This window comes from Megalobrama amblycephala, linkage group LG9 (genome assembly GCF_018812025.1).
Source record: "Megalobrama amblycephala isolate DHTTF-2021 linkage group LG9, ASM1881202v1, whole genome shotgun sequence".
Taxonomy (NCBI): Eukaryota; Metazoa; Chordata; class Actinopteri; order Cypriniformes; family Xenocyprididae; genus Megalobrama; species Megalobrama amblycephala.
In genome coordinates, this window is record NC_063052.1 from 5,181,008 (window position 1) to 5,206,465 (window position 25,458).

A 25,458-nucleotide genomic window follows, 5' to 3' on the forward strand; every position below is an offset into this window, starting at 1 on the left:
AAGATAAAGAGAAATCAGACCAATTAAAATAGGCAAATTCTTGAAATAGAGTACATATAAAACACCTTTTATTCATAAAAAGATTAAAAGCAGTCCCATACGACATATACATGTGTCTTTTCAAACAAAAATCAATTGCAGGAAACTGATGTGCGCAATACCTGAACGGAAGTATATAAAATGTGTTTGCTATTAAAGGCTGTCTATATGTAGCTCCCTGCACTCTTTTCCTAGTGCTCAGAAGCTTTTCCCTGGATTGGGCAGTGTATGTGACTTTCTCTCTCTGGACACAAATGTAATGATATGGAGCCTAAATATGCACTAAAAAGCTGGTCACAGAGAGTTGACCGTGTAAAACCATACAATCTTCAGGATCCTCAAGATTATTAGTCTTCTTCCCCCTCTGACTCAGACTCTGTGGGAGAGAATTAAGAAATAATGTGATTGAGATTTACATTTTGTATGGCAGAGGTTATTTTTTTTATCTAATATAATTCCTCACCTTCCTCCGCATTCTGAAGCCACTCCACAAATTTCTTCATTTGCTCCAGAAATACACTTTTTCCTTTGGCAGCATGGGCGTCTTTGTACCATTTCAAAATGGCCTCCTCACTAAGGACATCAGCTATGGAATGAGAAAGAGACGCCGTATCTTACATTACATGCCAATAATATATCATTGAATCACTGATCACGTAGGACATGGGTACCTTTGTAGAAGAGCACCACTATTTTGGAGAAGGATTTCATGAAGTGGATGTTGTCATAGCAGTACTCCTGAATCTTGAGCAGTAAGACCAGCTCTGATTGGCCCTGAGTACTGAACACAGCCAGGAGAGGTGCATAGTGCTATAGGAGAAACAATACTGAATATGTTAATATTATATTATTATAATACAGCTCTATATTTAAAGTAGTCCACATACATGCAGTAAAGATATATATATATATATATATATATATATATATATATATATATATATATATATATATATATATATATATATATATATATATATATATATATATATATATATATATATATATATATATATATATATACACATATACATACATACATACATACATACATACATACATACGCTGGTCATATAATTAGAATATCGTGAAAAAGTTCATTTTTTTATTGTAAATTATTTTTAAAAATGAAACTTTCATATATTCTAGATTCCCTTTATGTAAAGTAAAACATTTCAAAAGTTTTTTTTTTTTTTTTTTTTTTTTTTTTTAAATTTTGATTATTAGAGCGCACAGCTCATGAAAGTCCAAAATCCAGTATCTCAAAATATTAGAATATTTCCTAAGATCAATCAAAAAATGGATTTTCAAAACAGAACAGTTCAAGTTCTTTAAAGTATGTTCATTTGTACACTCAATACTTGGTCGGCAGCACATATTACAGCAAATGACTTGCTCTAGCACAAATTACAGCATCAGTGAAGTGTGGCATGGAAGTGATCAGCCTGTGGCACTGCTGAGGCACTATTGAGCCTTCAGATCATCTGTATATTGTTGGATCGACTGTTTCTCATCTTTCTCTTGAAAATATCCCATAGATTCAGGGGTCAGGCATGTTGGCTGGCCAATAAAACACAGTAATATCATGGTCAGCAAACCACTTGGAAGTGGTTTTTGCACTGTGGGCAGATGCTAAAGTCCTGCTGGAAAAGGAAATCAGCATCTCCATAAAGCTTGTCAGCAGATGGAAGCATAAAGTGCTCCAAAATCTCCTGGAAGATGGCTGCATTGACTTTACACTTGATAAAACACAATGGACCAACACCAGCAGACGTCACGGCCCCCAAATCATTACGAACTTCAGAAACTTCACACTAGACTTCAAGCAGCTTGGATTCTGTGCCTCTCCAGTCTTCCTTCAGACTCTGGGACCATGATTTCAACATGAAATGCAAAATTTACTTTTATCTGAAAAGAGGACTTTCGACCACTGTTCACTGTCCAGGGGTCTCTTTATAAAGCGTGCGTACGCACAAAACGGGGCTGGAAGCGTGCGTACGCCAGTTCCCGCGCAAAGGTTGTGATATATAAAAACAAACTTGACGGGAGAATGTGCGCACCTTTAAGCAAACTTTGAGCCGTGCGTACGCACATTCTGGAGACAAAAGTGATATGAATTGAGATAGTAGATGTGCTACTTTCGATCACTTTTCCAGTGACACGCTGTTTTATGACAGCGAGGAGCGCTGGGAGCACAATAATTCCTCTTTAAACTAAACTGCAGATGTTATGACAAAATATTTTTTTGAGAATAACGATCAGTGATGCACACTTAACGATATTATGGAAGACGCTGCTGGATTCGGTGGTCGAACGGTCCGTTGTCCAGTTTGAATAGGTCCAATGATATCTTACTGTACAGCCACAGCTGCAGGAGGTGTTGATGTCGTGTAGGATCTTCAAACAATTACCATTTGAAGGATATAATTTGAGGAAAACGGTAAGATTTGCATGTTTTCTTTTTAAAATCCTTTGTCAGTGACGCGCCGAGTCAGACAATTGTATTTACACTGCAATAAATAAGTAGGCCAATCTGTTTCCACTAAAAATAGCCTATAAACTTCCTAAAAGATATGTTCACCTCATCAGCAAAACTGCATAAATTTGAATTGTTTAAAACTATTCAAATACTATTTGGCCATTGGAAATGAATGAATCAACTCTATTCTAAAACCTTTATCTGAAGTATTTTATACAATTTTGTTTTTATGGATATTTTGATATATTTATTCTAAAACATAAAGAGGATACTGGATGATCTTTATCAATATAATGTGTGGCACAAATGGCATTTATAGTCCATATCTAATATTTTCCAATGTCTTGTACCTTTGACGGTGTTAACCATGGTGTCACGTGGTTGGGAACGTGTATGGAAATGATATGCAGATGAGGTTATGCATAGTAAAACTAGGCGTCGTAAGCTCCATATATGGTGATTTCGGGGAGGAGACAGGGTGGAGATGCACGTACGCACAATCTTCCGCTGACTGGGATTTATAAAGGGATTTGTGCGCAGGTTCTGGCGTACGCATGGTTTTATAAATCTGATTTTTTTTGTGCGTACGCAGAATCTAGCTTTTGCGCGTACGTACACTTTTAGTAGGGATCCTACGCACAGTTTTATAAATGAGACGCCTGTTCTTTTTCTCCTTAGCCCAGGTAAGATGCTTCTGACGTTGTTTCTGTTTCAGAAGTGGCTTGGTAGTCCTTTTCCTGAAGATGTCTGAGTGTGGTGACTCTTGATGCGCTGACTCCGGCTTCATTCTACTCATTGTGAAGCTCTCCCAAGTGTTTGAATCAGCTTTACTTGACAGTATTCTCAAGCTTGTGGTCATCCCTGTTGCTTGTGCACCTTTGCCTACCCAATTTCTTCCTTCTAATCAACATTGCATTTATTATGCTTTGATATTTCACTCTGTAAACAGCCACCCCATTCAGTAATGACCTTCTGTGACTTACTCTCTTTGTGGAGGGTGTCAATGATTGTCTCCTGGACCATTGCCAAGTCAGCAGTCTTCCCCATTAGTGTGGTTTCAAAGAACAAGAGATACCCGGAATTTATACTGTAGGGATGGTCATTTAATGAAACTCAAATGTAAATATTCTAATATTTTGAGATACTGGATTTTGGACTTTCATTAGCTGTACGCTCTAATCAACAAATTAAAAAAAAAAAAAAAAAAAAAAACCTTTTGAAATGTATTACTTTACGTAGGGACTTTATGTAGGGAATCTAGTATAAATGAAAGTTTCATTTTTTAAAATAATTTACAATAAAAAAAAAAGAACTTTTTCACGATATTCTAATTAATTTTATCCAACACATGTATATATATATATATATATATATATATATATATATATATATATATATATATATATATATATATATATATATATATATATATATATATATATATATATATATATATATATATATATATATATATATATATATATATATACACACACACACACACACACTATATAGCAAATCTCAACTGCTTCACTGATATATTATATATGCACATATGTAATACCTACAGTATACTTGCATAGGATAATATATACTTTCTGGCATATTTCAATTATTATTGTAGCATATTATTATCACTGTTAATGATATTATAAACATGAACATCATATATTTTTTCGAACAATGTATATTGTGAAATGTACTATACAAACAAATTTGCCTTTACTTGAATTTGACTTTTTTGCAAGGGTTATTTTAAAATATTAGCCTAATTTTACACAATAAATAATAATAATAATCATAACCTGTCTTTGATGTAGTGGTCAGAAATTATATGTATAACAAATAAAATTCATAAAAAATATATATACACATGATGTTTGTAAATAAAAACAGTTGGTGTCAATCACTAACCGTGCGTACACAAATTTGTATACAAATGAAATTATTCACAAATAAATCATGATTCAATAAATCAACTTTCGTTAAAAAAAAATATTCTCAATTTACAAAAAAATATTTAGGAACAACTTAAACCACATGTTTATATGGAAGTGATTTGGATGTTTTTCTATGCAAATTATTTGCAAAAAACTTTTGCCATGCGGTAGCTCATTTAAAATGAGGTTAAAGGGTTAGTTCACCCAAAAATAAAAATTCTGTCATTTATTACTTACCCTCATGCCGTTCCACACCCGTAAGACCTTCGTTAATCTTCGAAACACAAATTAAGATATTTTAGTTGAAATCCGATGGCTCAGTGAGGCCTCCATAGGGAGCAATGATACTTCCTCTCTCAAGATCCATAAAGGTACTAAAAACATATTTAAATCAGTTCATGTGAGTACAGTGGTTCAATATTAATATTATAAAGCGACGAGAATATTTTTGGTGCGCCAAAAAAAACAAAATAACGACTTATTTAGTGATGGACGATTTCAAAACACTGCTTCATGAAACATCGGAGTACAAAGGAATCAGTGTATCGAATCATGATTCAGATCGCGTGTCAAACTGCCAACGGCTGAAATCACATGACTTTGGCGCTCCGAACTGCAGATACACTGATTCATTTATGATCCGATGCTTCCTGAAGCATTGTTTTGAAATCGGCCATTGATAAATAAGTCGTTATTTTGTTTTTTTGGCGCACCAAAAATATTCTCGTCGCTTTATAATATTATTGAACCACTGTACTCACATGAACTGATTTAAATATGTTTTTAGTACCTTTATGGATCTTGAGAGAGGAAATGTCATTGCTCCCAATGGAGGCCTCACTGAGTCATCGGATTTCAACTAAAATATCTTAATTTGTGTTCCGAAGATTAAAGAATGTCTTATGGGAGAGGAAAGGCATGAGAGTGAGTAATAAATGACAGAATTTTCATTTTTGGGTGAACTAACCCTTTAAGAACAAATGCATGTGCATATGCACATGCTATGAATTACGCAGAAATTTCTCCTGTGCATATAAATATGAATAACTCACACAATTATTATTGGCGAATGAGACCCACTGAATTCAGACAGACAAAGTAACTGGAGTAGCTCTACACTGAATTAATTACTAAAATTACTAAACTCAGACTCGTATTTAAATGATCATTTAATTGCAATATGTGTATAGATATGAGCATTACAAATAGCAGTGCGGCATTAGAAAGTCTGTGTGCTGATACTGTGCCTTCAGGTGTTTGAGGGCCTGCTCGGTGACCAGCTCCTCTTTCTTGTTCCATTCAACATCATTCATGAGACAGGTCCACAGTAAGCCAATCACAGCCTGCTCCTGAAGATCATTCTTTTTCATTTCCTCTTTCACATACACCACGATCTGAACACAATTCACAACAGAACAAATAGAACTTTTTAAAGAAGACCCATTACGCTTTTTTACATTTCCAACTTTCTTTAATGTGTAATGTTGCTGTTTGAGCATGAAAAAGTTTTGCAAAGTTACAAAGCACAAAGTCCACTCCAAAGCGAGTTATTCTAAGGGAGCCCTGTTTCTGAGCTTCCCCAAATGCTTCGATTGTAGTCTTGAGTTTTCTTCTGGGAACATATGCATCACAATGTTCCTCATTGAAATAATTATAGGCATATACAAAAAAGGGGTGAGGCCTGGTTGAGTTTTGTTAGTAATATGTTGGAACTCAAAGTTATGCTAAGGGGCATGATATTTCCAAAACATGCTCCAAGCGGTTGACCAATCACAACACACAGGTCCAGCTGACCAATCAGAGCACAGTGTGCTTTATTGAAGGGGCTTCATAGAGACGAGAACTAAACAGAGGTGCATTTCCCATACAATGACGTAGCTCGCTGATTAACTATCATAGTACGATGCATCTTTGAAGAACTAACCAACTACTCAACTAGTCATCAATGTAGTAACACGGTTGCGCCTGAGTTGTTTGCATTGGTTCAACAATATAGGACAGTCGTTTATGATGCCACACACAGGTGGAGGAGTAATAACTTCTTCAAATTAATCTATTTTAGATCTCCGAGATGCTGCCGTAATGCTCTTGTGCCCAAGATCTATTAAAGTCCACATGTGATACTAACAAGAAACTATGCTTCTAACCACAGGTTGAGAGCCGTAGCTTCAACTACATAAATGTTTGCAAATGTTTGCTGGAACTATGGTTTCGGGAAGCACTGAATTGTTGAACTATGCTGGCAACAACAGAACTTGCGACCATAGATTATTTTGGAAAACGCACCCCGGAGCGTTACTGACAGACTAGGAAGAGAGGTGCTGCAACAATGTAAAATATGTAAAAAATTATGTTTTTTTTTTTAAAGTAAAGCATGAAAATCTATTCTAGTAGACCCCAAAAACTAAAGTCAGGACTTTGTAAAAGGGCATAATATAGCCTATTAATTTTTTTTTTTTTTTTTTTTGTACGATAAGAGATTTTGGTTGCCCCTTGATGTGCAATTAATATCTGGGTCCTGAAGCCAATGCAGTTGAGAAGCACTGATCTTTAATGTTTAATGTGGTAAATGTGAGGAGCAGGACACACCTCTCTGATGGGACACTGCTGCGACAGGCGCTCCTGCAGCTCTTTCTGAAGTTCCTTGCGTGTGCCCAGAGACTGCTGGACGCGCAGGAAGTCTGACAGCTCTTTCAAATCTGCCTCGGTGAAGTACTTTGTGAAGTGCTCCACATTCTGCTTATTGGCAGGGAAGAGTTCCTGGAGTCAGAGCAGATTACACAATCAGATTAATTACAGGAGGAACTAGAGGGAACCTTTAACTTTCTAAGACTCAAAGGTGAAGCGTGTCATTTTTCCAATGTTAAAGGTGCCCTAGATTCAAAAATTGAATTTACCTCGGCATAGTTAAATAACAAGAGTTCAGTACATGGAAATGACATACAGTGAGTCTCAAACTCCATTGTTTCCTCCTTCTTATATAAATCTCATTTGTTTAAAAGACCTCTGAAGAACAAGCGAATCTCAACATAACACCGACTGTTACGTAACAGTCGGGGTGTACGCCCCAATATTTGCATATGCCAGCCCATGTTCCCAACATTATGAAAGGCATTAGACAAGGGCAGCCAGTAACGTCTGGATGTGCAGAGCTGAATCAACAGACTAGGTAAGCAAGCAAAGACAATAGCAAAAAATGGCAGATGGAGCAATAATAACTGACATGATCCATGATATCATGATATTTTTAGAGATATTTGTAAATTGTCTTTCTAAATGTTTCGTTAGCATGTTGCTAATGTACTGTTAAATGTGGTTAAAGTTACCATCGTTTCTTACTGTGTTCACGGAGACAAGAGCTGTCGCTATTTTCATTTTTAAACATTTGCAGTCTGTATAATGCATAAACACAACTTCATTCTTTATAAATCTCTTCAACAGTGTAGCATTAGCCGTTAGCCACGGAGCATAGCCTCAAACTCATTCAGAATCAATGTAAACATCAAAATAAACACTGTACTTACGCGATTAGACATGCTGCATGACGAACATTTTGTAAAGATCCATTTTGAGGGTTATATTAGCTGTTTGAACTTTTTTTATGTTGTTTAAGGCAAGTGCGAGCTCTTGGGGCGTGGAGCACGAGATTTAAAGGGCCACACACCCTGAATCGGCTCATTTCTAATTATGCCCCAAAATAGGCAGTTAAAAAATCTATGGGGTATTTTGAGCTGAAACTTCACAGACACATTCAGGGGACACCTTAGACTTATATCTTTTAAAAAAAAAAGTTCTAGGGCACCTTTAAAATACTTTCTTATTTTCCAGCTTGATTTCAATGGAAGTTGAGGTAAGTGATCAAGAAAACATGTTTGAAAATCATTGTCGTTTTTAATATTCTGTTTGGTGGCACAGAAATTACACACTCCACCTTTAAGCATCAGCACTGTGGGAAACAAACATTATTTTAAACTAATAATATTTTGGAATATTACCATTTACTATAATTCGGATCAAATAAATGCAGCATTGGTGAGCATAAAACACTTCTGTCAAAAACATTCAAAAAATCTTAATGCCTCCAAACTTTTGAAAGGTAGTTAGTGTGTGTTTGTGTGTGAGAGTGTGTGTGTGTGTGTTTACTACCTGTGATTGAATATCAAAACCTTTGTTTTACAGAAATCTGCATGGATTTTTTTGTTGTACTGTGGGCATCAAGGTCATGAGTGAGTTTAGAGGTGTTAAGACACTTGTCTGCCAAGTGATGAACATCTCCATGGAAACAATTTATCTGCATAATGGTTCATTATCTCCTCATAATTTTCAGAGGTTAATGAATTCAGTATCAAAACTAATGAGAGAAACACAGATGAGCAGCAAGCATCATACCAGGAGTTTCTTATCCAGGTTGGCTTTTCTAAGGGCAGATGTCACAGCATTGGCATCCTTCTCTGCTATCCAAGCTTTAAACATCTTCACCGCAAAAGAGGCTGATATTCCTACAAAGCAGAGAGTGGGGGAAAAAAAGCACAAACTCCGTAATCAATTTCTTAAATAGTCACATGAATTTGCTACTTATGCAAATCAATTCCCAATTCTCTTTAAGAGGAAGAAGACAAAACAAAAGCACAAACCTTCTTTGACAAGGTTATCGCTGAAGAGGCTGGTGAGGATAGGTGGCGGCAGTGTGCCGTTGGCCAACAGGATGCCTGTTAGCATGGCTAGTTTGGTCTGCTCAGACTCAGTAAACGCCTTCAGGAAGAGAAGAAGCTATGCAGGGATAAGAAATATGAATCAGCTTATTTGGCCTGCAGCAACACCATTTAATTAATATTAAACTACACTGGCATCATGTTTGTTTGTTCTGCAGTGGTACATTTTTCACGTGCGAGACATCCTCCACAGTAAAGCACATTATTGACAATAGTTACCTTTTTGATTTCCTCTTCAAAGGTCTTCTCCAGATATTTGTACCTTCTGATAAGTTTATTGAACACCTGTATATAGACATAACCATCCATTAGTAATAACTGTATTTGAAGTATTCATTTAATACATTTTTTAGGGCTGCCCTCAACTAAAGATTTTTCTAGTCGACTAGTCATCGTACATTTAAGCGATTAGTCTGGATTATGAATCTGGATTATGAGTCTGATTATGAATGGGTCGTAAAAAAAAAAAAAAACAGCAAGGAGACCATCTAAACATTTTAATAATTTATTGATAAACTAGTTTTTTTTTTTTTTGCTTTTTCAGCTGCAGAGATATAGGGTGCGTTCACACTTGTAGTTCGGTTCGTTTGGTTCATTTGGTCCGGACCAAAGAAGAAAAAAAAACATTTAGTCCTGGTCCGGTTAGCGTTCACATTGGCAATTTTATCACCGAACCAAAAGATACCGAACCTTAAGGCACAGGGATACATTCACAACGTGATTGGTCGGATTTTATGACGTATTGCCTATTTTGAGACGGAACTTACCGAACATCCAAAACAATGCTGTTTGCTGAGGTAAATGCGCTCGTTGTGTGTGTGTAGCCTGCATGTGATGGTATTTTGGCCAGCTGGGAACTCGCGAAGAGCTTGTAAAATGTGTAAAGTAGTCAAAACACCGGCGGGAATCCATCCGTCACACACACAAATGATCTGCTGCGTGGAGACGCGCATCTGATGCCTGTGATGGGCAAACTCGCGTCTATGACTAGAAAAACCGACATGCGTGAGGATTCTGTCCTTTTTAGGGTCTAGTCTTCCTGTTTTTGGTTCGGTTACATGTCTTTGGTCCGTATATCATTCGAACCGCACCAGAGTTCATTTGGAAGCGGACCGAGACCCATCTTTTCAGCGGTTTCGGTCCGCTTGTTTGGTGCGCACCAGGGTTCGGATGGCAGCGTTCACATATGTTCAAATGAACCGCACTAACCGAGCAATCGCATCAGGGTTCGTTTTAATCGAACCAAACACAAGTGTGAACGCACCCATAGTTGACGATGCTGACTGTGAGTTATTGTATACACTGAGATCTGGTTTCTGTTTTGAAAGGCTCAAGTTCACAGAGACAGACAGCAGAAAGCGCATCCTGTTTGTTCTCATTTTACATTTTGTTGTTATTGTGAGTGCACACAAATAAAATTAGTCCTTTTACGTTTCGAATGATGGATCTGTATGACCAAGTTAAATGCAAATGATTGCACCGACGCCTCCATGTCATTCCATAAGCGCGTTACTATTCAGCTTTCACACTATTCAGATTTTTTTTTTCTGCGACTAACCGACTAATACAATTTAGGTCGACTAAGCCTCTTCTCATCGACTAATGGTTAGTCGACTATTAGGGGGCAGCTTTAACATTTTTGTATAATAGTAATAATTTTAAATAAAAAAATAATAACAATAGTTATTATTATTATTATTATTATACAATTTTTTTTTTAAGAAAGTAGAAATATAGTGTACAGTAGATGGGCAGACACTCAAACATTGGTTCATATGCACAGTCTAGTTTGTCACGGGGTCTGATCGATTAAAAAATTCAACTGATTGATATCCCTGTACTTATACCAAAATTAAATTTGATTCCACATGATATGACCCCTTTGCAGACGAAAACAAAATGCTGGAAACAAGAACACACTTTCAAACTCACAGTGGCTGATGATGGAGAGACATTGTAATCCAAGGGATTATTTTGAAATGACACAGTATAAGTGGCATACTGGTTCTACCAAGGGGATTTGGAGACTAAGTACATCTAATGCAATTTTGAAACAGGATTCCCCCATCTCCCTGCCGCCTTGGTTTCAGCTGCTCATTTTTCATATACAAATATGGAAAAAAGCATCTAAATGCAAACAGCGAAGAGAGGTGTTCACCTGAGCATAGCTGCGTACAGCAGTGTGGTTTTCCTCTGTCTTGAACACACAGTGCTCCGTCACCTTGGTTTTGTCCACGTCATCAATGCGCGTTCCCCCGGGAGCTGAGAGAGGGAAAGTGAGGTTACAGGTTAATGCTGTAAATCCTTTGAAAGCACTGTGCTGTCATTGTTAACCCCTACTGAGAAAATGTCACTGCCAACTGCACACTTATAATTGAGATAGGCGGACGCCACAGCAAACAGTTATGCAACAAAAATGCCAGAATGCATCATTCAACCTGTATCATGCTACATTTGCAATGTTTACAGTTTTTTTCATTATGTATAATGTACATTATACTGTACAGATTTATTTATAAAGGGAGTGATGTATTGTAGATCAAGTTCAAGAAGCATTACCCTCTGTAATACAGAGTTGGCTGCATTTAAAATCATTTAATCAAATGAAGAAAGAAATTGAATCACAACATTGCTTCCACTCCAAAATAGGACATGGTTTCTCAATGTGTTCTGCACACAAAACAATGCAATGCCTTATGGTCTAATCCTCAGGTGTCCGGGTTAATACCACACAATAGTTAACTTCAGATCCCCTTGAGAGATTTGCTACGGATTACAGTGTTGATCCACTGATTGTTCAATGTACCATATATCTTACTATATTAAAAAGTACACTAAACAGGCTCTGCTCTAGAGCAACAAATGGGACATGATGGAAAATAAACTGTTTTGTATTCGCTCACAAAAAATTTGCCTGCTCCCAAGAAACTTGGCTTTTAAAAGCACTGAAATTATATTTTTCCTTTTGCGTCCTCTCTTGCAAATGAAAAGTTCTCTGAAAAAACGCAAAAGCTTTGCAAGTGAATGCAAAGGCATTGAAATATAATTTTTCCTCCCACCTCATATTATTTCCATCACCACGCAAAAGCATTATGATCCCCCAAGACACTCTACATTTGTATGCAAAAATATTGCATTTTCTCGCAAATGTGAGAAGTTTCTCAGGGTAAGGGCAAAAGTTTCGGAAAGGAAATACAGTTTTTCTGTGTTCTTTTAGGGACTCTGTACTTCTTAGGCAGAAAGGATTAAATATTCAAATGAAATCAAAGTACAGTAATGTTTTCTTTTTTATTATTTTATTTGATGCCAGATTCAGCCAACACTGGCTAATTTTCATCCATAGTCCCTTGGCAGGTTCCCCTGTAGTCAATAATTTTATTTTAAAACTCATCTTTGATCACCAAAATGACATATTTACATGTTTTTTTTCCTGTGAAAAAAATTTCTTCATGCCTTAAAATAGCTTGAATGTAAATCTTCACTTTTGCTTCATTTAGTATACACGGATCTATGAATATACTGATTAGCCCCGCCTCCACTCACTCGCACAAGCTCAGAGATCCACTCGGTCAACTTACTGGGGTAAACGCTGCACTATGGTATCGCTTTTTACAACGTCATACACATAACGGTAATTAATATATGTTGCTAATGTTACACGACTCCCTTGCTTCAGAGCGGTCATAGTTAATGACATGCTAAAGCCTGCCGGCATGTTGTCATGATTGGTTACCAGGTAGTTTGTGACGCAAGAAACCCCAGCGATTTCAAACCGTGTTTTTTAAACAGTCTTCAGATCACTGCACATGATTTGTCTTGAAGGGTTTGTCATATTAAAAACACCACATAAACAACATTAAAAACTTCACAGGGGGATTTTAAGGACAAATTACTATACAAGAACATTTCTTACAACATATTTTACTTGCTTAATGAGACTTAATTTCTGAGTGGACAGGACATTAAAAAAAAGTTCTTTAGGACAGAGGTTTAACAGGAGTGGTTGCATTAAGAAAGTAAACAGTCAATTTTCATTTCATGTCAACTTGAAAGTAGTACAATTATGACACATATCACACATGCATAATATATCCCACTCTATTTTCACAGGGTTCAGGGAAATCAGTCTTTGTTATGGACTTATAAGGGCAAAGATCACCTTAAGGAAGTCCAGTGATGCTTAACAGAGGATTTGGTCTTAATCTCTATTTTAACAGAGTTAAAGGCAGCCTTCTGCTCATCAGGGCTCTATACTGTACCGTAGATGGAGTAATCTGACTGCTGACTGGACACCTGACCAGGCTGTTCTCCTTCCTCTCTCATGTGCTCTCACTGCTCTGTGGGCCTATATAGAGCCAGAGTAAACCTTTTAGCTGTAATTGGGTTGACAGAGACAGTCCCTTCCTGGAGACATCTATGTCAGCGTCTGAAACTGAACTAATTCTACAAGGACTGAATGGAATATATGTAGCGTGTAAGAGGAAGAATGTAAACACACTGAAATGAAGCTCTTCTCGCACAGAGGATTCCCCTAGCTAATGTTCAGCAATTCAAGGCTACAACTACGTCAAGCTGTACTGTACATATAGAAGGGTTATTATAATTAACTGAAACTTAAAGGTGCCCTAGAACATTCTTTCACAAGATGTAATATAAGTCTAAGGTGTCCCCTGAATGTGTCTGTGAAGTTTCAGCTCAAAATACCAACATTTTCCCCGCCCCCCTGAGCTCTCGACTATAAAAGTTCACACAGCTAATATAACCCTCAAATGGATCTTTACAAAATGTTCGTCATGCATGGTGCATGCATGCTTCGGATCATCTGAGTATAGTATTTATTTGGATATTTACATTTGATTCTGAATGATAGTATGCTCCGTGGCTAAGGCTAACATTACACACTGTTTGGAGAGATTTATAAAGAATGAAGATGTGTTTGTGCATTATACAGACTGCAAGTGGTTAAAAATGAAAATAGCGACGGTTCTCTTGTCTCCGTGAATACAGTAAGAAACAATGGTAACTTTAACCACATTTACCAGTACATTAGCAACATGCTAACGAAACATTTAGAAAGACAATTTACAAATATCACTCAAAATATCATGTAATCATGGATCATGTCAGTTATTATTGCTCCATCTGCCATTTTTCATCGTCTCGGCACCGAGTCTATCCCTGTGTCTCAATCAGCTCCCTAGCTCCCTAGGTCGTGAATCAGTATATAATGAAAGTGAATGTGGCTGATACCCTGATCAGTGCCCTGACTACTGAACTAGGGAGCTGATTGAGACACACGCGCTGACGCGTAATTAAAGTGAAAGCACACTTTTGATGGACAAAATAAATATAATTTCACACAAAAAGTGTTCAAAATGCTCACAATACGCATGTCTAATGTGTTTTAACAAGAATTTGAGTATGACAGAAAAGAAAATTAAGAATCAAAAATAATAATAGAAGATTTACCCATTTAAACTTGTTTTTTATTATTCAGTTTGGGTTAAAGTATGGTGTATTATAAAAAACTAAAGTAAACTAGCCAGAAAATATAATATATATAAACATTATTTTAGTTATTACACAGACTGCAGCATACCCAAATCAAACCAAATATATTTGTTTTTATATTAGCCTTTTTTATATTTACTGTTGCACTAAAGTGAAGTGAAGTGAACAATTTATGTTATTTATTACTTGATTGTTCAAGCTACCTCACAGAAGTGATCTGTTTGTAATTAAATAAAAAATAAGGAACGTCCTGGAACGTTTTTTTTTTTTTCGCTCTTCTTTATTCTTTTTTTGATGTATTATAGAAGTATCGGATCGGGACTTGGTATCGGCAGATACTCAAAATCAAATGACTCGGACTCGAGGGCAAAAAAACCTGATCGGGACATCCCTAATAAATATATATGAAATTGGATCAGATGTGATCCATCTTTGAGAATCAATTCTGTGCAAATCCTGTGTTTTACTGACGATCGTATGAAGCATTCTAGTGTTAATGACTTACGCATACTGGTATATGAATTTATCTGGACACATTCCCTTCATAAATAAAATCACACCACTGCATCCTTAGTGGCTCAGAGGCCAGGGAGTTTATGGAGACTTGTACGTTTGCTATTATAGCCGTTAACAGATCAGTGATAATGTTTACATAGCTGAGACATATCACGAGCTCAAGGACAGTCATTCTTGAGTGCTGATGTCCTGCAGAGTTTTGCTCTGACACAACTCAACTTCCTTCACATAGCTTTGGTAATCTTGAAAGCATTCAAGTGTGTTTGATCAGGGTTGTAGCTAAACTGCAGGACAGCTGCTGCTGCTGCTGCACTCCAGGACTAGCGTTACTCGTCGCTTGCGAAAACAATGGTGGAGCCATGGGTGGAAACATACAGATTCAGGGGGGCGGTAATATTATAATAAGATCCCCTTCCTACGTCACAAGGAGAGCGAAATCAGAACGGATCGATTTTTCACATGCTTGTAGAAAAAGGCTTACCAAAACAAAGTTACTGGGTTGTCCTTTTTCACATTTTCTCACAAGACACGATTATAGCACTTAAACACGGGAAAAGTCAGATTTATGACATGACCATTTCCATGATATTAAATAAAATAAACGTTAATGGAAATAAAATTACATTTATACTTAACTAGCTGTCAATAAGAGCAGAGTAGGCTCTCAGAAAGGAGGGGTTCAGAGAGAACAAATCTTCGAACAAATGGTTTTTTTTAGATTCTTTGAGAAATGAGGTGATGTACAATGTATATGAGACAATGAAAGTGTTTTTTGACCTTGGATGCATGTAAACCTATTGTAGGAGACCTCCAAAACAAAATTATGAACCTTTAAAATGGCATAATAGGGGCACTTTAAAGTTAAATTGCTATAACCTAATTATGTGCTGTCTGATCTGCCAGTATATGTGCTTCACAACCCTTTACATGCATTCAATTCTAACACATATTCAGCCTCGAAAAAATCCTATAATATGCCTTCATGCCATTCTCTACACTGACTTCCCATATCTGCTCGAACCAAATTCAACACTCTGCTTCTGTCCCACTGAGAAGCCGCCCACTCACTCTCTCAGCCTGCTTATGTGCAAAAGATCTGAAGATTTCCAACTGGCTCTGACAGCTCCTAGGAGACAACTAAGACAGGGTAAAATCATGTTGTGTATTCCCTGCTGTCCTCATCTTTAACCATCAATGGGATTTGTAAGTTGATGGGCTGGAGGTACTTCACTAAACACTTTGATCCAAAGATGTGCTGCAAGTGTTGAAGCAACAGCCTGCTGTCACAGGGGAGTGAGCTAATGACCGCTTATTCTGGTAATCCGCTAAAGACGGCTGTGTCTTTGCATGAGCTAACAGCACAAAGGAAGGCTCAGTCGGACCTAGACTCTACAAGTGCAATGTTCTGTCCTTTACGATTGCTGCTTGTCAGATTGTACAATATTACACCAGTGCCATCTTGGGTAAAAGACAAGGCATCAATGGTCTTTTATGCCAAACTGTAAGATGTACGTAACACATAAGTTATGTCAATGCGTACAATATGCACAATTGCGTACATAATAGGAAAAAAACTGTGTATATCGGACAACAACAACAGGCTAATGGATATTCTCAGAATCTGTATGATGAGTAATGAGTTTCCAAGCCAAAGACTTGGTATAACAAGTGTAATTCAATTGGATTTTTATGTTTATTGGCCATTCTTTGTAGAAAAACATCATAGAATTATATCATAAGGATGTTTCAATGGGCCCTGGGTATTATCAGAGACATTAAACAGTAAGAGATGGACAATTTGAAGAAAAATCAATAGGAATAAATGGAGCATAATATGAGCTTAATATGACGCTTTAGGCTACATTCACAATGTCAGTTTTTGGGATTGACAACCATATTTATTTATTTATTTATTTACTTATTTACTTACTTATAGGTATGAGTCTCTAAATGTCCAGCAACTTACAGTAGCGTCTTGAATAGTCTGCATCAACGCGAAACGAGAGTCTAGACCGTATTCTCTTACTAGTAACCATAACAACAGTGACCAAAGTTGGCAACGTCCATAAAACTGAAACGTCTTATCACTTTTGACACGACAGAGTCCAATTGAGCCAAAATCTTCATTAACCGACAGCAGCTTCAGTGTAAACATGCGCTAGCTGGACACCTTTAACCAGTGCACTTGCATCTCACATCTTTTGCACCGCCTCGCACATGACACGGCATTTGAGTCGTGCATAGAACACAAAACTGATGGGAGTGGCTCCGGAGGAGAATAGTGACTGGATCTAAAACCTTCGGATGACACACAGCTCATATCTCCCTCGCTGAAAGCTACAAAAACTGAAACCACACACACACAAAACCACTTAGCATAGCTGCTCTCTTGCACTGTATGACGTGACAGACAACTAGTTGTCCATTCTGGTTCTGTTCACACAGCGCAAATTTTCAGAGAATGCGGTTGTGAGTCCTGAAAATTCATGGGTGTGAATTCGGTTAGAATGTGGTTGTCACTCCAATAATTAACCGTACTGTGAGTGAATATAACCGTCTTAAGGACTCAAATACAGGACTGACAACTGTATTCTGCTGCTGTGTGAACGTGGCCTTAGTAAAAAGAGCCTAAAAGTCATGATGTAGTTTAAAGTCATGATGTAGTTTAAAGTCATGATGTAGTGGAAGAAGCAACAGATCTTTTCTTCCATATTGCAGTGTTGTATTACTCAAGACCAGACGAGTCCAAGAGTCCAAGACCATATTTTTGTCTAAGATCATATAACTAGTGAAGACAAGCTCTTTCAAATCAGAGTCCAAATGCTCCTAAAAATATGGCCTTTGTCTGGTCTCAAGTACTACAACACTGTCGTACTGTGATACATCCAAGTGAAACGGAGTTTCAAAAAAGAAAAAGTGTAGGGTGGGGACTTGACGTTTCACTGGAAGATTGAGTTATGACATTTTGATTACATCTTATTTTATATTAAATATGTACACAGATAAATCATTTAGAAAACTTTAATTTCATGCCAACTTTAAAATACTCTGAAGTGCATTAAGCTAGACTAGCCTGACAAAGTCTGTTCTTTAGCATGATTTGAACTAAAGAAACAAATTATTGCCAGATTTTATTGCCAGTTTAAAATATCAATACTTAATCATGACAGTTTAGGAGATTATTAAATGCATCTCTGTACTAAGAGAAAATAAAATAGTATACTTAAAATCATGAGAAAGCATCTGTAAGGAGGCATCACCAAAGTCAAATTGGATCTACAAAATATCCATGCAATATTAAAGTCGGCATGAAACAGTTGTGATAGTCTTTTCTTCCCTATTGTGACGTATAGCTGAGTGAAACAATATGATGCACAAGCTTTTGGACCTTCTCACCAAGCATGCTCCCAGCGATGAGGATGTCAAAAAGGGTGTCGGCATAGCGGCGGTAGTCTAGTCTCGACCCATTGACATCCAGAAACTTGGCTACAGCATCAAGATCACCACCTGCTTCGTTGAGGCCTTGAACAATTGTGTCTCGGAAAACCGTAGGCTCAAACTTCTCCTTTTCATCTGGAAGAGAGAAAACACAAGAAAGTCAGGTTTTCCAGAGCACAGCAGAGATTCAGGATTCACAGTAGCCACTTACAGATATAGAATATAATGCTTTAAATGATTTTGAGTTAATCCTTCATTTGTATCCGTCGGTATAGAATACTTGACAACAAAGCAGGTGGTCACACAGAAATATGCAAGCCGCAGTTATACCTACCATTATGTAAATGAGTTCCCTCGCCTCGCTGCTGGCTAGGAATTCTGATTATAGCACACACTAAAGAACATGTTGAGTGTCTTCCTGTGAGATCTCATATTTGAAGAGCCAGTCACACCTACAACGCAAGCCAGTGAAGCATAACACTAATGCCCTGTTGAAAACGCCCTCACATTTGTCACAGTCAAAAGCTAATGTTTTATATATATAATATTTCTATTTCAAATAAATGTTGTTTTTAACTTTTTTAATGCGGTCAAATCGATTAATCAAAATTAATTTGCATCTAACAAAAGTTTGTGTTTACTGTTTACACACACACACACACAATAATATATATATATATATATATATATATATATATATATATATATATATATATATATATATATATATATATATATATATATATATATATGTATATGTGTGTGTGTGTGTGTGTGTGTGTGTGTGTGTGTGTATGTATATATATACACAGACATACACACGTACGCGTATTAATTATGTTTGTTTATACACAATTATATAAACAAACTTTTTGCGATTATTGCATCTAACATAAAAGTTTGTTTACTGATATATATATATATATATATATATATATATATATATATATATATATATATATATATATATATATATACACACACACACACACACACACACACACACACACACACACACACAAATATATTATGTAAACAGTAAACAAACTTTTATGTTAGATGCGATTAATCACGATTAATCGATTTGATAGCACTACTTTTTATTAATCAAAGAATCCTGAAAACAAAAAGAGGTATCACATCAACTGTTTTCAACATTGATAATAATAAAAAATGTTTCTTGAGCACAAATTCGCATATTAGAATGATTTCTGAAGGATAATTTGACACAGAAGATTCAGCTTTGCCATCACAGGAGTAAATCACATTTTAAAATGTATTCAAATAAAAAAATAAAAAAAAAGTTATTTTAAACGGTATTTCACAATATTACTGTTTTTACTGTATTTTCACATAAATACAGCCTTGGTGAGCATTAAAGGATTAGTCCACTTTTAAATAAAATTTTCCTGATAATTTACTCACCCCCATGTCATCCAGGATGTCCATGTCTTTCTTTCTTGAGTCGAAAAGAAATTAAAGTTTTTGACGAAAATCCTTTTAAAGGATTTTTTTTTTTTATTATTATTATTTTTTTTTTTTTTACATATAGTAGACTTCAATGGGCACCAAACAGTTGAAGGTCAAAATTAGTTTCACTGCAGCTTCAAATTGTTCTACACGATCCCAGATGAGAAATAAGGGTCTTATCTAGTGAAACCATCGCTCATTTTCTGAAAAAAAATGTGAAAATTATATAAGTTTTAACCATAAATGCTCATCTTGAACTAGCTCTCTTCTTCTTCTCTATTAGAATTCCAGCAGTGTAGACACTGCTAAGCGTATTACTGCCCTCCACAGGTCAAAGTTTGAACTAATTGTTACATACTAGCATATTGCATATAAAAATTAGTTCAAAACTTTGACCTGTGGAGGGCAGTAATACACTTAGCAGTGTCTACACTGTCGGAATTCTAATAGAGAAGAAGAAGAGAGCTAGTTCAAGATGAGCATTTATGGTTAAAACTTATATAATTAAAAAAAAAAAAAATTTTCACAAAATGAGCGATGGTTTCACTAGATAAGACCCTTATTTCTCATCTGGGATCATGTATAACAATTTTAAGCTGCACTGAAACTAATTTTGACCTTCAACTGTTTGGTGCCCATTTGAAGTCTACTATATGGAAAAAAAAATCCTGGAATGTTTACATCAAAAACTTTAATTTCTTTTTGAGTGAAGAAAGAAAGACATGGACATCTTGGATGACATGGTGGTGAGTAAATTATCAGGAAAAGTTTATCTAAAAGTGGACTAATCCTTTAAAAAAAAAAATCTTACCAACCCCAAACTTTTAAACAGTAATGTATTTTAAGTTTAAATGTCTGAAACCGATATGAACCAATTTTTATTGTTTTATATAGCCTTTTTGCCACAATAAAAACAAAATGAATAGTACACCACAACAATAAAAGCTAATAAAAGCTAATAATAATAATAAAAATATTCCTATGATTTTATGACTGGAGATGCAGAAATTAGACATTTCATACAAACAGAAAGGACAAGACGTTCTGTTTCTGGAGCAAACAATACAGCTGCTGCAACAGGCAATTTGTTAACTTCTGTGACTGAGATTGCAGGACTAAAATAAAGGTATTTTTACACTTAAGTTCTTTTAAAAAGGACTCAAGTGTGAAAAGAGCAAAATGGCAGAGGGTCTGCACTGGTCCCAGTATTGTGCAAGACACGAAATACACAGTAGCACACAAACAAGCTATTAATGGAACATGAATTGAGACCCTCGCCACTGCATTGCTGAGTGAGTGTCTGCATTTCTACGGTGTGTGTGTGAGTGTGTTTCTATATACGTGTACGAATATTAAAAAAAATCATAGTTCACTTGCCCCACAGACTTGTATTGTAAGCACATAACCGACAACATGTTTTTGTTTGTTATTATAATTTCAAATTATTTTGACCTGGAATACTACAAATAAAGTGAAATAATGATAAAAAGGGCTTTGTATAAGATAAAGAAGATCTTTTGTAATACCCACAATTTCTATGAGGTAGAATATGAAATATTGGGATAAAGTGACTCACCCCTTTTCCTGGTCTTAAACCGCTGGCCTGTAAGCACTGGCTTCTGTTGCTTACCGGTATTCATAAAAGTCCTTCAAAAACAGGAAAACATACAAATCAACAACAAAAACACAGATGACCCATTTTGTGTGCTATGACAAATCCATTATTGAAAAAGCCAGATGCCCCACAAGACAAAACAATGAAACAACACAGTAATCTGTGCTTTACCCAACACATCTTCCTACACTACTATCATCACACACCTTGTTTATAATAGTGCACCGTACTAGGAGGAAAAAAAAAAAGGTAGTGATCTAAAAAGCTCATCAGCTGAGAGGACCTCTCCAGCGCGCACCGAGTGCTCCAGCAGAAAGCGAGTGCTCCGGCAAGCTTTTCGCTGCCCTGTTCTAAATATAGAGGGGCTCATCCCCGACAGTGTAAACTTCAGTCACCCAGGCGTGGGACACGTGTCGTATTACAGCAAGGACATGTCTGATCACAGCTTACAGCCCTGTGTGTGTGTGTGTGTGTGCGTGTGTGTGTGTGTGCGTGTGTGAGTGTGTGTATACAAGCAAACATATACACAAACAAAAACCATAATTTTCCATCAGCTGTCTCAACAACTTAATGACGCTCAAACTATGCAGGTCTGCAAAACAATGTGGGCTATTAGCTCTGAATCACCAGTGCATTACCAGCAAAACCAAACAAAAAAAAAATATTTGATGTCCATTAGATCCAACTGGAAGAGCCAGTTATGACATTTTAATTAAACATTTGATTAAAATGTAAAACTAAAAATAAATAAAAACATGTGCATGGATGAATTGTACGTATACGTATAACCTGCATTTATTTTGTTTTTTGATGTATTGAACATTGTTATTGCAATTTGCAAATTCTGCTGATATGAATATTTCACCATGGTATAGTTACCAAGGTACCAAGGTTAGAATTGTGATGGATATAATATAATATAATATTAATAAATGGAAAAAAGGTGTTTTTGTTTGTTTGTTTGTTTTTGCCCTTACTCGCTGACCTCCTGAAGGCCGCTGTGTAATTCGCACCCTGACTAAAACACGTTGAGGGAAGCATTTCAATATCCCTATAAATGCATATTAAAATGCAGAATCGAATCAAATTAATCGAATCGCATCGAATTTTAATGTGAATCGTCTCAAATCGAATCGTTCTGAATTTGAAAAAAAAAAAAAAAAAAAAAAAAAAAAAAAAAAAAAAAAAAAAATCGCTCTTGAATCAAATCGAACACCTATGAATCGTGAATCGAATTGAATCGATGTCTACCCAAAGATTCACAGCCCTAATAATTATTAAACTGATTTAACTTATTAATATTAGTTAAATAAATCTAATTGTAAACATATATTAGAGTAATTATGTTTAATTTTGATATTCAGTTTAAAAAAAAAAAAAGATCTTTTCATAAACTACCATTCAAAAGTTTGGAGTCAGGTTTTTTTTTTTTTTTAAAGAAATTAATACTTATTCAGCAAGGATGCATTAAATTGATTACAGGTGACAGTAAAGACTAATTACAAAACTGTTACAATATTTCAAATAAATGCTGTTCGTTTGAACTTTATATTCATCAAAAAAATCCTAAAAATAAATGTATCATTGTTTACACAAAAATATTAAGCAGCACAACTGTATTTATTGATAATAAGATATGTTTCTTGAGCACCAAATCAGCATATTAAATAAATATGAAAATAAAATACAGCCATTGGTAGTAAAATACACTTCTTTAATTTTTTTTTTTTTTTTTTTTTTTTTTTTTTACCAACCCCAAACTTTTGAATGGTGGTGTAAATGTATTACTGTCTTACACATATAAAACATGTTCTAAAAAAAAAAAAAAAAAGGCAGCCAGAGATGAGTCTTCTCACCAAAGCTGCTGCTTTTGAACAATGTGTATTTTATAATCTATGAAAATAATTTAAATAATAGATTTTGTAGATATGAAAGGTTGTGCCAAATTCATACTGCATAAAGAATACCCTTGATTTGTCCTCCAAGCTGCAGCTGCATGAACTCACAGTGATTTCATTTAAATCAGAACAATTGTTTTTAAACAGCATTGTGCACCACGGCTCACTTTTTTTCTAACATTGAGTCCTTTCACGCAGCTCTGAACAATATGTACTCATGTGCAAGTCCCGTGTGATTTATAAATGATATCAACAACCACGCTCACCAGGGATGAGCCCACAAAGGGAGTGATTTAGCTGATTGTCACCCAACCTTAATCCATTTCAAGAGACAACGCAGTTAAACAGCACCTAGATCAGCTCAAGGAACTCCTCCCAGGACCAGTTAGTACCGGTGTCATTGGAAAACTAAAACAATGAGAAACTCTGGAGAAGGAGAGTCAGAAGTCAGAGTCTAGTCTTAATCAGATTACAGTTCCTGAGAAGTGAGTGGGACTTACAAACTATCAGAATCACTGTCCAGTTGATGTATCCGATTCATTCAACCCAGCTCTTTGTTGTTTTCTGTTATTTCGCTAGTTTTCTGTATAGCAAGTGACATTCCTATAAAACAAATATCAATTGCACCTGGCAACCACAAAAAGATGTTCTAGTAGACTTGTGTGTGTTGACATGTATCTGAATGTTTATGTTCCATGACACACACTCTTTAGCTAGTGTCGCCGGTCCCAATTTATAAGTGCTCCAGTGCCAGGAATAACTCAGGCTATGGCATTCCTGGAAGAGAATGCAACCTGGTTTCAAAGTTGGAATGAGGTGCTAGGACAAAGCACAGGATGGAAGCTTTGATAGGATAGAAATATTATATACACTGTAAATATTACTATAAATATTGCGCAATACCAATCAGACCATGAATTGATTCATGGGCATTCGTATTTTAAAAGATGAAAAGATATTTTATATATTAAATATATTTTCTTAATATTTACTTTTTATTTAAATAACAAATTAATATAAAATAAGTATTATACATACATATATAAAACTAGACAACTGAGATCAACAATCAGAGTCAAGTATTCCAGAAAGCTGTGTTATATAGGCTATAATTACTTTATTATAGTTATTATCAAAGCAGGTAACACCTTCAAAAATATACATCACTGTCTGAGACAATGCCAGAAATACTTATACATGTTTGATGCACTGAAATGATAGAAGTGTTTTGTTGTTCGCTCGTGTCAAGCACAATATATAAGTGCACTTATATACACACAATATTCAGTGCACTTGTTTCACTGCTACTTAAATGAAACATTACATACAGTACAACAGATTTACCAATGAAAATATACATCCTCGTATAATACAGGCAAGTTCTTAAGAAGTAATTCGACTTCATCAGTAGTAATGCCTCCGTCTGTTTACAAATGTAGCATTTTGCACACGTACTTAACAATTATCTGAAATTAATCAGTTTTTCAAGACCAAGTTCCCCTTTAAAACCCAAATCTCAGAAGCTCGCTGTTTAGACGAAGCTCGAGAGAAGGAGACACGAATTAGACTTATTATATTTAGGCTAATTGTAACATTTTGCATCGTGACATTCCATCATGTGATTGTATTTACCTGTCTGTGATTCTGCCTGCTGGGATGATATCGAGCACCGCTTCGCGCAGTATCTCACGCGACAGTTTGAGCAAGCAAGTTAAGTACAGCTGGACTGATCTATTCCCGACAGGGGTAGATAGCACGACGAAATGAAGTACTAATGCAATTAATAATAAAAATATTTTGAATTAAAAAGTAATGACATTAATTTTTACGCAATTTTTGA

General features: G+C 35.9%; 1 protein-coding gene across 2 annotated transcripts; it reads right to left on the reverse strand.

The window, feature by feature from the left end:
- Positions 1-46: 46 nt before the first annotated feature.
- On the reverse strand, positions 47-25,374 carry bzw2 (basic leucine zipper and W2 domains 2). 2 transcript variants are annotated; one of them, XM_048201303.1, is made up of 12 exons: positions 25,251-25,374; positions 21,682-21,752; positions 18,594-18,770; positions 11,329-11,432; positions 9,390-9,455; positions 9,093-9,228; positions 8,848-8,957; positions 7,048-7,218; positions 5,706-5,852; positions 711-849; positions 503-625; positions 47-415 (listed from the first exon to the last, which is right to left on the reverse strand). In XM_048201303.1, the coding sequence occupies exons 2-12, from the start codon at positions 21,743-21,745 to the stop codon at positions 387-389; spliced, it is 1,266 nt and encodes a 421-aa protein (XP_048057260.1). In that variant the 5' UTR covers positions 21,746-21,752; positions 25,251-25,374; the 3' UTR covers positions 47-386. The 2 variants fall into 2 exon arrangements, with proteins under 2 accessions (XP_048057260.1, XP_048057261.1); XM_048201304.1 differs by lacking the exon at positions 25,251-25,374 and adding an exon at positions 21,927-22,075.
- Between the last annotated feature and the right edge of the window lie 84 nt (positions 25,375-25,458).

Excerpts from the sequence above, each read along its gene's own strand:
- bzw2 (XM_048201303.1), bottom strand. The coding sequence starts at position 21,745 with ATGAATACCGGTAAGCAACAGAAGCCAGTGCTTACAGGCCAGCGGTTT. Across the intron at positions 9,456-11,328 it reads CTGTACGCAGCTATGCTCAG|GTGTTCAATAAACTTATCAG; the intron begins GTGAACACCTCT and ends GTCTATATACAG. Across the intron at positions 416-502 it reads GCTTCAGAATGCGGAGGAAG|AGTCTGAGTCAGAGGGGGAA; the intron begins GTGAGGAATTAT and ends TCTCTCCCACAG.